Below are 14695 nucleotides of genomic sequence, written 5' to 3'. Positions count from 1 at the left end.
ATTTCCAGAATCTTTTATACCCAAGCATCATGCATGTGTCTACACCATTCTAATATCTGTGTTCAAGTGTTGGATACCCATGTCTTTTAAGGAACCCAATTCAAAATGATCACCTCAAAGATGCCACAGGCAAATCTACCTGCTCAGTGGATGATGCATGTGATAAATAGTGAAGGGTGCCATGCCCTTCTGTAATTTGAGTTTAATTATCATCAATTTGAAATACTGCATCCTCTCTTTTCCTGGCAATACACGGCCAGGCAAGGTGGTGAAGGAACTCATAGTCTTCACTTTTGGGAGGAGTAAGGACAATCATAGATGCCACTTACATCTTATGGTTCCCAAATGTCCTGGATGGTGTCCTTTGTGGTTATAAAAGATAGAAATGGAGGTTTTGTTTGACTTTGGCTGACTAACCTCCCATGTAAAGTCAGGAAGAAAAATTACCCTTTTTCTTTCTACAGCATTTCAGAACTATATGATAGAAACTGAAAATATGAGCAGTAAAGGTAACTGTACAACAGAATCTGAAATTAGTATAATAACCAGCAGTTTACATATTTTTACATCCTTGTGATGTAAAAAAAAACAGATTTGTCATGTAGGTCATGGATATTGTGCTAGATCTTTAGGAGTTAGAGACCAAGGTCTGGATATAGAACTTTAAGAGTTGGCATTTTTATGCTCATAAAGGTGATTGATCAGGTAAGGTGTAACTTCTTTAGTTTAACAGAGTTATAAAATAAGGTAAGGTTAGTTAGCCACAGAAAACATTAATTAATTATAATTTTGTGGTTAGTAGACCTAATGTAAAAAGTGAAAAGTTAAAATTGATTTAAAATAGTTGGCCAAAGAGTCACTACAAAAAAGTCACAACTCAAATGTTTGTTTCTAACTGTGAATCTGAGTGTATCTTAAAAGAGTGTTCAATAGCGCTAGGTTTTAAGTCTATAATTTTTTAAATCTCACTTTTTCTACTTTCTCAAAAGTAAGAAGAATGGAGTGGTAGTTTCAGTTTTGCATTCCATTTCTTTGACCTCTACTTCTCATATGCAAGTTTAGGTAAGTATAACTCCTTTACAGTCCTCTGAGAGTCAAAGATGCATGAAAGTGCTCTGTAATTTATAATGGGAATCACAATAATTAACAAAAATGGACAAAAACTTAATAACACAATGACCCCTCTAATATGATTTCTCTGTTCAGTTAAATAATTCTAGTCTATTGAGGGACTGTGCTAGGGTTGGGACAAAGGTGACAGCATTCATGAGCACTGAGTCCTGGATCATGCCCTGCCAAGCCAGCCAGGGAAAAATGTCAAGATATGGTGTATTTATTATTTTATTGAGTCATATGAGGATACCACAATAATTCACTAATATTTCAATTTGTTCTCAATGAAAGCAGGAGAAAAAAACTAACACACGTTTGCAGCCTAAGATAACCACTTACCACTTTGGTCAAGGTGAAGCCCTCCACTCCTCTGGCTCTTATCTGCTATCTTCTGTCTGAGTTCTGTACTTTTCCAGTGATCCCAGATGACTTTCTGCTTGGGCTTCACTCTCTGGCCAGGCCCTAACTTCTAGAATGACAGCAATCAGGCTCCAAGAGGGAACTTAATTTATCCTCTCCAGGCATGCACCATCACTCCTCCCCTTCAATTCCATTTTTTACTAGCTAAGTTTGATGGCTTTCCTGCCAGTTGTATCTGAGATTCTCCCTTAATCAGCAGCTCTCACTCTACTTCCTTTGTGCATCATTCTCAAAAAAAAAAAAAAAAAAACTTTTCCCAAGAAACTAAGTTACTTGTACATTGCTGTTGGAAATGTAAAGTGGTAACACCATTCTGTAAAACAGCTTGGCACTTTCTTAAAAAAAACGAATCACAGGTCTGTGAGGGGAGAGGGAGCACAGAAAAGCAGGAAGGTGAGATAAGGGTAAAGCACTCCATCCTCCTCTTGTCTGACAGGATGGGTTTTTGAAGAATTTAAAGGCCCTATTGAGGGAAGAACTTTTTTTAAAGCATTTTGTTATGTAGCCCAGGCTGGTCTCAAACTTTCAATCTTTCTGCTTCAGCCTCCCAAAGCTGAGATTATAGGCATATGCCCTGACAACATCCATCTTGGGAGGAAATTCTTTATGAGTTCTTTCTCACATTTCTTAGAGGTTGTGTCATTAGTCAAACTGACTACATGTAACAACAAAGAAGAAAAGCTGAAGTCTTGCATTTATCTGCTTAAAACACCCAGAATCTAATATCATGCAATAGTTTTGCTGAAGTGAGACCTGTTTACTTGAAAGATCAATTAACAGGTAGTAATAACGTGAGCATTCTCATCGTTTGAAAACATCTAACCAAAGTTGAGTGTTAAGATAAATTCCCAAAACTGCTGGAATAATTTCCTTTCCCATACAGCTCTTTCCACTGACCTATGCTATCTTACCTCAAGAATTCTTTCTTGAGCGGTGGGAAGCTCCCTAGTGTATGCAGGGCCCTGGGTTCAAGCCCAAAATTATTTTTCTTTTAGAAGATGCAGTGGCAAGTGTACAATCCAATGTCTATCAGTAACTCCCTGTAGACTGGTCCTGAGTAGGGACTTACTTGTTCAAGCTCCTTAAATTTCAAAAAAAGTCTGGACTGATGTGGATGTTGTCATTATTCTTGATCTCCTTGACTACATGTAACAACAAAGAAGAAAAGCTGAAGTCTTGCATTTATCTGCTTAAAACACCCAGAATCTAATATCATGCAATAGTTTTGCTGAAGTGAGACCTGTTTACTTGAAAGATCAATTAACATGTAGTAATAACGTGAGCATTCTCATTGTTTGAAAACATCTAACCATCCTTCTGAGATGACCCACTCTCACCTCTAAAAGTTCTCTTTCTACTCTAATAAACATCACTATTCTTATTAAACATTGCTCTTACTTCCACTAAAAAAAAATTCAGTGTTGTAGCTTCTTTATTATATAAGATGATTGCTCTACTTCCTTGCCAAGTCATGGCAAGGAGAGTAGAGCTCAGCTCACAACCAAGTCAAAACCAAGTGACTCGTCTCTTTATTGGATAAATAAAAGAGGCAAAGCAAGCCAGTATTCGTGATTGTAGGACTGAAAATAATAGAAGAAATAAACACAGCCAGTAGTTCTGAAAATGTAACAAGAAAAGGTATTACTATTATGTTCAAATCAAAGATTGATCTATACTGGCTATAATTTTTTAAAGAAAAAAATAGCCCTACCTGAATTTATTCAACAACTGCATGACTGTCAAATCCAAACATATAATACTAGGACTTCACTGATTTGGGATTCAATTTTTGTTTTGATTTGTACTATTTTTAGTATATGTCATGCTATTGTTGACCCATTGTCATCAAGAAACACACTTTCAATTCTTTATTTCAGTCCTACCGATGACATCGCACTATACTATAACTGAACACTAGGTTTTCTTACTGTCCCCTGTAACCCTCAATCATAAATTGACTGGCATTAGAAGAGGAACTCTGAGTTTCTGAAAGAAACTAATGCAAATAAGAGCTGCAAGTGGTTCCTAATGAAGACTCATATCAGCCTGAAAACTGAGGATTTAGTTTCCCCAGTTAATATTCTAAATAAAATTTTATTTTTTCCATCTAAATATGATGTTTCTGAGACTTACTCTATCATGTACTTATTTCATAAAATGATGACACATGACAGTGCTACCAAGGGAAAGATAACTATCATGGGACTAGATTTTGGATCATTTTTTGTCTATGTGATTGCACATAAAGGTACCTGCTTCTTTACTTCTCAGTTATTAATTATAGTTAGTGAAAATTAGTTGATTATGTCAGGACATACTCCTCAACTTAAAATGGAGTTACAGCTCAAAAAACCCATTAGTTGAAAAGATCATCAATTGAAATCATTTAATCCACCTTCTCTACCAAACTTCACAGCTATGTAACATAGTCTCTGTAGAGTAGCAGTTGTTTCCCCTTGTGATTCATGGCTGACCGGGAGCTGAGGCTCACTGTTACTGCCAGCATCTGGTAGAATACCAGACCACTTAACCCTAGCCTGGAAAAAGAGCAACACTCAAAGAATGGTTTCTGTGAATGCACCATCAGAAAGTCAAAAAATGTTTAAGTCAACCCATCATAATTTGAGGACTATTCCTAGATTCTTCTTTCAACAGCTAGATTTGAGAGTGTATGAACATATTTAAATATTGATAATTTAACAAGTAATATAATTCATGAATGTGTGATATTTAATAATGTATTGCTAAAATCAAGTTTCCTATCTAAAATAAGACTGTAGGAAATAGAACTAATCATGCTACTACCATACAACCTAGAAGTTGTATTTTTGAGCATTTATCCCAGGGAAAGGAAGGCTTGCTTATCTTTTCACAAAAATCTGTTCTTGAATGTTCATATAGTTTTATTTGTAATAACCATAACCATTACCTAGAAACAATACACACATCTTTCAATAGGCAGAAATAGAGGGTACAGATCCCATGACATAGTACTCAGCAATGTAAATAAATGATAACAATGTGAATGTGTCTCAAGGGCATTGTACCCTAGTGAAAAACACCAATCCCAACACTTACCTGTTGATTCCCGCGTGGTCCTCTTAACCCTTGGTATTGTCATGCATTTACATCCCTCCACCCTCCATCCCTGTTTGGTATGAACTGGCATCCCATGGTGGTTTTAATGTGCCCTTTCTGGGGGACTGTTTTGCCTCTCTTCTTCCCCTTTGCTCTTTTTTCCCATATCGCCAAGCGGCATGGCCATCCAAAACTTAGAATCAGTTTTCCTCCCTCTACAGCAGCAATCCTGCCAGTTCCATTTTGAATACATCCTTTTCTTTCCACCTCCATGGTCCCAACCCTCATTGGATGTCTCAAAGCTTCCAAAGTTCTCCCTCCATTCACATTCCTACTTATCAGCACCACCACTCACCGTGCACAGGCAGACATAAAGAACTTCCTGAAACCGGAAGTCCATTTTGGCAACCCTCACTTTTCCTACCTCTGTTCACTACACTCCAGTCAGTGGACTCTCACCTTCCCCCATACCAAGTCCTATTGCACATGCTATGGACTTTGTTCTTTAAAGGAATGAGTGAATAACAGTCTCATTCACAACCCAGATCTTGGCTCAAAAATCTCACCTCCACAGAGCAAACCTTGTACAAATTAGGACTTCACACCCAATTAACACCTGACAGTTGCTCTATTATGTCATGTTTTTTTCTTCAGAGCATGTAAGAAATTAGAGATTCTGCATTTATTTATTGTGTGTCCTTTCCACTGGTATATGTTACATGAAGGTAGAGATTATGTTTATCATGGCCACAACTAAATCTCTAGCACTGAAGAACAGTGTCACTCCAAAGAAGGCATTCAGAACATGTTTTTTGAATGAACAGAAAATCACACCATTTATTCTTTTTTGTTGTTAGGAAAAGGAAGGTAAATGTAGCTAGTGCATTATGGAAATGGATCAGGAAATATGAGAATTGACATTCTCTTACTTCAAATAGCAGCATGGAGCTGGAGGAGTGGCTCAAATGGTAGAGCTGGTAGAGCACCTGCCTAGCAAGCATGAGGCCCTGAGTTCAAAACCCAGTACCACCAAAAAGCAGCACGAATTTTACATGAAGTTAGAGGACATCTTCCCTCACATACAGCATACATTCTTGGCTGGGGGTGGAGGGTAATTTGCTGCTCTAGGAGTGGAGTACATCTACCAAGAGTATGAAAAAAAAATGAAGAAACAAACAGAAACAGATGGCATAAATAAAACACACAGACATAAAGGGAAATGAATAATGTTATACCAAGTAATGTTTATAAATCTAGATTGTAATTAAAAAGTCACAAAAATGAAAGCCATAAGTGTTATTCTTGCACTTCCCACACGCACAAAATTTTTAGAAAAACTGAGGAAAATGCCATGGAATTTTTGCAAGGAAGTCAAGAATTTTGACTTTTCAACAAGGACAAAAATCTCAGGACACAGAGAAAGTATGTTGTTTTAAAAATGGGTTTCATAATAATTGTTTGCTGTATTTTGAGTCATCCTTATATGTTTAGTGCATATCAAATCACTTCTTTCCTTTGTAATTAAAAAAAGTACATTCATAGAATCAGTGCACTTAGACCAAAAAGTAAACAGAGGAAACAAAAAACCACAAATAAGAGTCGGTAACAACTTCAAGGACAAGAGTGGTCACTGAAAAACCACAAACTTTTGCTGGTTCTCCATTCCGTTTGTCATAGGTAATGCTTCAAATGTGGCTGGCCAGCTTTTCAGAACAGGATGTCTAGCCTAATGCAGGATCATCCAAAACATGAGTTCGTACTTCCTGAATGCTAGTGTGGGGTCCATGGAGTTCTGTGTGTTTAGAAGACCCTTCCAGTAGAGAGGCTGAAGGCCAGGAGCACCCATCCCCCAATCTTATATCAATTCAGGGCTTGTGAGGCTAGATTTCATCACTCAAGAGAGCCGTTTGTTCCTCTTCTGTGCAGATGATATTTTGAGGTTTAGAACTACATTGAGAGGGGGAAAAAATAGAAGGATCTCAGTGTTGCTCACCTTTAAAAACCAAAAGTACTCAGTACTGACATCTCTGCCTAATTCCTCCTTAACCTTGTCACCAAGGAATGGGTCTCCAGAGGCCCAGAAGTCTGCTAACTGGAAGAATGGCTATGAAGTGGTGTTTATTGCCTTCCTGTAAGCTGACTTTAAAGCCTAGAAATTGGCCATACCTTCTTCTTCTCCTTGAGTGCTCCAGAAGATAAAATAAGCCCATTGCTAGTCCCTTTAACACAATGAAAGGTACTGTTAATGTAGATCTCCTCCAAGTTAAGTTTCTCCAAAATGTAAGAAAATGGAAAAAGAAAAAAAAAAAAGATGGTTACTCACACTGATCAGAGCCCACACACCTTGGATAGCCGCTGCCCACTCAAAACCAATTTTCTCATATAAAAATCCACCCAGCATGGGTCCTATAAAAGCACTAACAATGAAAAGAAGAATGAATGAGTATTAAACAGTACAAAAAATGATCTGTAACACTTGAACCATTCCTCAATCACAGACTTCTTTAAATTGGAATTATAAATACTAAAGAAAAAGGTCAATTCCTGGGCATAGCATTTGGTGTAAGAATAATTCTAGACCAGAAGCCAGTAGCTCACACCTGTAATCTTAGTTACTTGGGAGGCTGAGATCAGAAGGATGGCAGTTTGAGGCCAGTCCAGGCAAATAGTTTGTAAGATCCCCCAGCTCCAAAATAACCAGAGTGCCTACTTTGCAAGTGCAAAGCCCTGAGTTCAAACCCCAGTTCCAACAAAAGAAAAGAAAAGAAAATTCTAGGGCTGAGTGTAGCTCAGTGGTTGTGTAAAGACCTGAGATCCTGTGTTTGAGCCCCAGAACTGCAAACCGAGGGAGAAGACAAAAAAAATTCTACCTAATGATGATGACTTTGAAATTCTTAAACAATTCTCAAAGTAAAACTGCTTCTGAAAAGTTGGTGACTTATATAAAAATAAAAATTGACTTGAACTCAAAAGAATCTTTATATTTTTCTATTCCCGGTCTTTGCATCTAATAGAGTTCAACACATCTTTATTGACTATATATGAGATTGCTACTACACAGGTACCCTTCTGGTACAGAGGAAGGTAAAAAGTAAATAAATGAATCACTAAAGGAATGAATTTTAAAAATATAAGACATGCCAGGTATTGGTGGCCCAAGCCTGTAATCCTATCTACTTGGGAGGCTGAGATTGAGAGCATAAAGGCTCAAAGCCAGCTCAAGCAAATAGTTTGAGAGATCTGCTCTCCAAAATAATCAGAGCAATGTGGTAGCATGGTCAAGTGATCTAAAGTAATCAGAGCAAAATGACTGGAGGTGTGGCAGCACCTGCTTTGCAAGCATGAAGCTCTGAATTTGAACCCCAGTTCCATCAAAAAAAAAAAAGAGTCATGCTTCTGTTAAAGAAAAAAGTGTCACTTCTATATAAGATTAAATGTACGAGACCACTTTGATTTGGTATTAATCTCCTGGTATGCTAGATTTTGGAGTCAGAAAATGTGGATTTGAACTCTGGCTCTGCCTTAGATTTATCTTTGAGAAATTCATGTGACTTCTTGGTGTCTCCATTTTTTTTACCTGTAAAATAGAGATAGACTTTTCTGTGTTGTGGGTGTGAGGGAATTCAATAACTACTCACCCAACTGACCACATGGCACCAAAAAGGCCTGAGACAAGTCCCAACGTACTTAATCCCTCTTCAAATCCATTTTCACTGCAAAGAGAGACATGAATGTATCTATTATTAAAAATGAAACCTACACGAAAGAAAAATTGTATGCTAGATGCATTAAGATAAACTGGGGATAATCTGGAGAAGACGAACAGCAAGAACATCTATTTCTAACTTAAAAAGCAAATCTAGAGGGCTGGGGAGGCAGCTCAATGGTAGAGTGTGTGCTTAGCTTGCACAAGTCCCTGGGTTCAATGTCCAGCACCAAAATAAATAACAAATAACAAATAGAAATCTAATTTAAAGGCTATTCATGATTTTCTAAAAATAATTTTGTTATATAAAGAATTATATAATAAGAATCATAACCCATTTGCACTAAATTCTCATACAATGAATAGATAACTAAGAGGTTCTTAGAATGAGATGAAAGGAATGATGGGTAGCTTTAAGAAAACACAACTGGAGGCATGGTTCAAACTGTAGAGTACCTGCCTAACAAATGCAAAGCCCTCAGTTCAAAAACTCTACTTACTACAAAAAAAAAAAGAAGAAGTAAAATTTATCAATCTCAGCTGGATGCCAATAGCTCATGCCTATAATCCTACCAATTTGGGAGGCTGAGATCAGGAGGATTTCGGTTCCAGGCCAGTCTGTGCAAAAAGCTTCCAAACCCCATCCCAATGGAAAAAACTAGGCATAGTAGTGTGCACCTGTCATCCCAATTGTGATGGGAAGTCCAAAATAGGAAGATTGGTGTCCAGTCCTTCCTGGGCAAAAAGCAAGACTCTAACTCCAAAATAATCTGAGTAAAAAGGGCTGTAGGTATGGCTTAATTGGTAGAGTACCTGTCTAGCAAGCCCAAAGGCCTGAGCTCAACCCTGAACACTAGCAAAAAAAAAAAAAAAAATTAAACACAGAGGCAGCTCCTTATTCCTATGAGAATTGTTGAATTGACCAAGCACAGCCATAGTCTTTAGTGTTCTCCACCAACATGCTCATCAAACAATGGTGACAGATTCCCTGTCACCCTATGCTCTTACATGGATCTCCTCCATGAAAGAGAGACGATGCTGAAGCCTTTCTAGTTTGCTTTGGCTTTTCAAAATTACATATATACTGAGGCATAAACCAAGCCAAGATTCTATCTTATCTACTTCACTTATCAGTGCATTCATATGGTTTCTTTTATGGTTTACATGCTGTGAAAACATGAAGATTTAATACTGGGGGGAAAAAAACAATATGAAACAAAATTGGAAAAATTCAAGAACACCTGTTATTCACAATGCAGCTCTTGAAGCAAAGGGAGTAACTTACTATGCACAACTGAGAATCTCCGGGAAAGTTGGGATTACACTCATTCCAGCAGAGATGCCATTTATAACTAATATCAACACCAGCAGCCAGAGTTGACTGCAAAAGAGTTTGGGGGAAAACAAAAAGAAAATCATTAGCGTTTTAAGATACAGGAAACTTAAAGCTAAGGAAGGCAGGATCCCAGAGAAGTTAAACAGATCATGTGACTAATCTCATTGTCATTCCCGTCTGATACTATTTCATTTAGTTACATCACCTTTTAGCTCCTTATGTGAGGAGGGGCGCGGGGGGGTGGGCAATCCATTCATCTGTTATCATCTTTGTTCACACATGTCACACATGTGGAGCCAACCTGTCTTACCATACAAAATCCTTTCAAAATTGGCTCAAATGTCAAAAGGAACACTGCTCATTCTGTCACTTGGCCTTGAACTTCAACTACACAATGGCAAAAAATACAAGGTGGAGAGGAAGATGCTGTAAACTAACATCTTTCCATGTTGAGCGCTATGCCAGATGTTTAATATACATTATCTCGTTTAATCCTATGATGTAAGTGTTAGGTCCCTGGCATTCTTGGGGCGGGCGGAAGGACCCGAGGCTAGCACCTTAAAACCAGACCCCCTGATTGATGACCGCTTGTTTCTCCCTGCCTGATTGTTCCTCAGCTTGCAAAACAACTCAGGAACTTCCAGTTACTCAACTAGCCAGACATGTCAACCTGTTCCATCTGGTGATCACAGATAATCAGAGACCAGGGACTCTCTCTCCCTCCCCCATGGCTTGGCCCCTCCTATAAAGCCCACTACCCAGTTCAGCCAAGCCACCTCACTCTGAACCTGAGAGTGATGGCCCTGCGGTCTGGACCAATAAACCTTTCCTTTCCACACATGGAGTGGTCTTTATTCGGCAGTACCTTACAGTAAGGACTATTTTGATTTCTTTGTGTAGAAATTATATAGAATTATTTATAAATAAAGTTTTATTGGAACACAGTCACACTCATTCCTTTGAGTATTAGCTACAGATACTTTCACACTACACTTGGTCCCATTTATAGAAAAGAAAACTGAAGCTTGTGAAAACTAAGTGATTTGCCCAAGTTCACACTACTAGTAAGTGACAAAGAGAAACCTCAAGGAGTGAGAAAGAACAAGAGAAAAATAAAAATAAATTCCAAGGTGATAGAGTGCTTGCTGGTACATGCAAGGCCCTGGGTTCAATCTCTACTACCGCACAAAAATACACAACACACACACACACACACACACACACACACACACATTCTAAGAACTGACAAGCAACGGTTAGCATCAACAAGTGCTATTTTTAAAGTAAGTACTAACAATTATACAACTTTAAAAAACAGGAAGAATAAGCATTTTCTCATTTGATAAAGATTCTATACATTCTTGTTTGCTTGAACCACTGTTAGCTTCCAGTAAAGTAAAATACTGTCAGTTTAGCAAACAATTTGATACAAGCATAAATGAAAGAAAGTATTTAAACATAAAGGTTAAGAATTACGAGCATTTTACTAAACCTTTTCAAAATAATTCTAATGTCATTTGGCTAAAAACATGGAGGAAAAAAATTACCTTTCAATGTGCAAGACTGGAGCAGGTCCTAAGAGCATGTAGCACCCTGCTGTGATTAAGTTTCCAAAAACCAGAAACCATTTCCTTCGATGCTGGTAAAGAGAAAAAGTCCAAAGAAAAGCACCTAAGTCATAATACTCAGGAATCCAAATACATTGAAGAAAATGAAACTTGACATTTAAGAGAAAACAAATGAAGAAAACAAATGAGCACAGAACAAGAATCCCTTAAGTGGGACAGTATTACAGATTCCAAATATATGGGGATTTTAAAAGCAGTCACCACAAGGAAGTCAACAACTAGTCAAAAAATGTAAGAAAATCACATTATTAAAAAACTACCTGTTGTAGACTGAATGTGTATGTTCCCCTCAAATTCATATGTTAAATCCTAGTCATGGTATATGGAGGTGGGCTTTTGGGATGTAGTTTGGTCATGAAGGTGGAGCTCTCTCATGACTGGGACTAGTAACCTTACAAAGAGGCCCCACAGAGCTAGCTCCCTGTCCTTTCTTCCACTTGCGGTTACAATGAAAAGAAAGCCATCTCTCAATCAGGAAAGGGGCCCTTGTCAGACACCAATCTGCTGGCACCTGGCTCTTGGACTATAGTCAGCAGCAGAACTGTAACAAAAAAAATTTCTATTGTTTATTACTCCTCCTAGTTTACAATATTTTATTATAGAAGTCAAACAGCCTAAGAGAGTATCCAATAAAATTTATTCCTTACAAACTACTTGAATCAAGTTAAAAATGACAAGAATACAATATCTGCTCTGTTTATATAAGACTGTCTTTTTTTTTTTTTTTTTGAGGCAGGGTCTCACTATGTAATTCAGGTGTCCTTGAACTGGTGATCTCCTGTCTCAGCCGCCAAAGGGCTGGGATAAGTAGTGTGCGCCACCACAACTGGCTCAAGAATATATTTTAACTCCAAACTCCAAACACAATACAAGGCACTTTTTGTCACCTGGGTAACTAAGCAATCTCTACATAATATAACTCTTGATAAATGTGTATGCAAAAATTAATCAGTAAAGCCATAGATACCTGAGATTTACCTATTAGTGCTAGCTCTGTGTACTAGTTATCTAGTCTGAATGGGTCAGACCATTCAAAAGAGAAGAGGAAGGATTTTCTGTTAAGATAGCCCCGGGAAAGCAATGCACACTTACATGACCAATCCTTTTGTTCCTACTCGCCAAATCAGAATTCTCCTAAAGCAGAACGTCTCAGTTTAATTAAGTCCCATAATAACCTCTAAGATTCTGCCCTCATTAGTACAATCACCCACTCTCCTCTTTTCTTTGCATCAAGGAAGCTTTTCCTTTAGAAAGTCTAATTCAAGCTAGTTATGTTGGGCACACTTGTAATCCCAGCACTCAGGAAACTGAAGCAGGAGGACTCAGAGTTCAAAGCCAGCATGGGCTACATAGTGAGACCCTGTCTTAAAAAAAACAACCCAGAGGAGCTCCCACTGACACTGCATGTCAGCCGTGCTCTTTTCTCCCTTTCCACTTCTTTCTGCTTTGCCCTTGTTTACTAAATAAACTTTTGCTAAACTTTCATAAATAAAAAATAAATAAGAAATTCTAATCCAGTGGTTTTCCAACAGTTTTAACATAAGACTCCTTTATTTCCATATGAAGTCATTAAAAGTGACTCTAAGGCCAGGTGCTAGTGGCTCATTGCCTGTAATCCTAGTATTTGGGAGACTGAGATTGGGCAGATTATGGCTCAAAACCAGTACAGACAAAAAGCTAGTGAGACCCCATCTCAAACATGTTGTTGTGATACAACAAGAAGCATAAATAGGAGAATCCCAGTTCAGAATGGCCTGGCCACAAAGTGACACCCTATCCCCAAAACAACCACAGCAGAAAGGGTTGGAGGTGTAGCTCAGGTGGTAAAGTGCCTGCCTTGCAAATGAGAAAGGCCCTGAGTTCAAACCCCAGTGCTACCAAAAAAAAGTGAATCCACTAAGTGATGGCTGAGGTTGGAAGATACCAGATTTCTCAATCAATCCAATTGAATACGTCAGTTTTATTTTTTATTTATTTTTGGGTTGTGGTGGTACCAGGGTTTGAATTCAGCATCTTATGCTTGCTGGGCAAGTGTTCTACCACTTGAGCCATCCTCAAGCCCTGAATGTGTCAGTTTTAACCAACGGACCTTTAGAGTTCTGGAGGACCAATTGGAAAACTCCAATCTAAGCCTGCAAAAGCAACTCAAATGTACATTAATTGCACATACCGGCATTTTGTCACTTAGTAGGCCAAACAGTGGTGAAGAAATGGCATATGATAGAGCCAAACCAAGGAAGACCAATCCCACATATCCAGCTGGCAAATCAAACTAAAAAGAAATCTTATATTGAAGTTACATGGGTAAGTCATTCCCTAGAATTTGAATCTCTTTCTTCTAACATTAATCAGCTTCTATTATTACCACTAGTCCAATAGTAACATGTAACATTCAATATTGGTGTTGGCTTTCTAGAGCTGTGACCAAAATGCCTGAGGGAATAATTCATAGGAAGAAATTATGTATTTTGGCTCATGGTTTCAGACATTCAAAGCATCTTGGTGGGAAAGGCTTGTGGAGCAGAGCAGCTCACATCATGGTGATGAAAAAGGAGAGAGAGACAGAGAGAACGAGAGAGAAAATATGCTTACACTAGCTGACTTTCTCCTTTTCACCCTTTTATTCCATCTGGCCCCCAACCTATAGGATGGTGTGACATTCAGGGCAGGTCTTCCACCCTTGTTAATCCTCTTTGGAAATGTCCTCAATCTCCTGTACACATCTCAATCCAATCAAGTTTATAAGGAAGATTAATAATTGGAATTCTTTTTTGATAGGGGGTCAAAAACCTAACCAGATTTCCAGATGCTTTGTTTTGTAGCATTTGACATTAAATACATAACTTAGCTTCTATGAATTATAGCATTTTTATATGTAAATTAGTGCTTCACAGATTTCATGTGCATAAAAATTTCTATCGTGCTTATTAAAAGATATTCTTGGATCCCAGCCCTAGCGTTTCTGATATCAGAGTTCTGGGAAAGGCCTGGGGATCTGGATTTTTAGCAAACTTCCAAAGGATGCTAACAGTCCACAAGATTTGGTTTAAGGCACACTGGTACAAAAAACACTAATGACAATATCAATTTTAGCCATCTCAAGGGAGAATTATATTTAATTAAAATTAATTGTCATAACACATTTTAAGTGCCTTTTCTAACAGTAAGCTCTAAGATAACTCTGATACTATTACCAAAATAATAGAGATATTTTTGAGGGGTTATCTAAGTTGTTTTTGTTTTCCTTAATTATTTTATTTAACTACCTTCTTAATTATAAACCCATGAATTCATTGGAGTATTTAAGAGTCTGTGTGACAAATATTAACTTATGCTTAGAAATTAGTCCTTTAAAGATACTAGCAAGATACGAGAGCCCACAATGTCTTTTTTATTTTATAAATGCAGGGATAG

General features: G+C 37.9%; 1 protein-coding gene and 1 long non-coding RNA gene across 10 annotated transcripts in view; one reads left to right on the top strand and one right to left on the bottom strand.

Moving 5' to 3' along the window:
• The window catches only part of LOC141423379 (uncharacterized), a 56909-nt gene extending 50875 nt beyond the window's left edge, over positions 1-6034 (top strand). Inside the window, exons 6-7 of one of the 2 annotated variants that reach the window (XR_012448187.1) lie at positions 990-1062; positions 3411-6034. This is a non-coding gene — a long non-coding RNA (uncharacterized lncRNA). Of the gene's footprint in view, positions 1-989 lie in introns of both variants that reach the window. The other variant, XR_012448186.1, reaches the window with a different exon arrangement.
• The window catches only part of Slc18b1 (solute carrier family 18 member B1), a 26078-nt gene continuing 17218 nt past the window's right edge, over positions 5836-14695 (bottom strand). For 4 of the 8 annotated variants that reach the window (XM_020165428.2, XM_074074424.1, XM_074074413.1 and 1 more), the window contains 7 exons: positions 13452-13553; positions 11201-11292; positions 9603-9698; positions 8250-8324; positions 6935-7028; positions 6778-6830; positions 5836-6558 (listed from right to left, as the gene is read on the bottom strand). In XM_020165428.2, coding sequence (XP_020021017.1) covers positions 6492-6558; positions 6778-6830; positions 6935-7028; positions 8250-8324; positions 9603-9698; positions 11201-11292; positions 13452-13553 — 579 coding nt within the window. In that variant the 3' untranslated portion in view covers positions 5836-6491. Of the gene's footprint in view, positions 6559-6777; positions 6883-6934; positions 7029-8249; positions 8325-9602; positions 9699-11200; positions 11293-13451; positions 13554-14695 lie in introns of all 8 variants that reach the window. The other 4 variants (XM_074074401.1, XM_074074399.1, XM_074074408.1 and 1 more) reach the window with 4 other exon arrangements.

This window comes from Castor canadensis, chromosome 1, assembly GCF_047511655.1.
Source record: "Castor canadensis chromosome 1, mCasCan1.hap1v2, whole genome shotgun sequence".
Classification (NCBI taxonomy): domain Eukaryota; kingdom Metazoa; phylum Chordata; class Mammalia; order Rodentia; family Castoridae; genus Castor; species Castor canadensis.
This window is presented reverse-complemented; position numbering and strand designations above follow the sequence as displayed.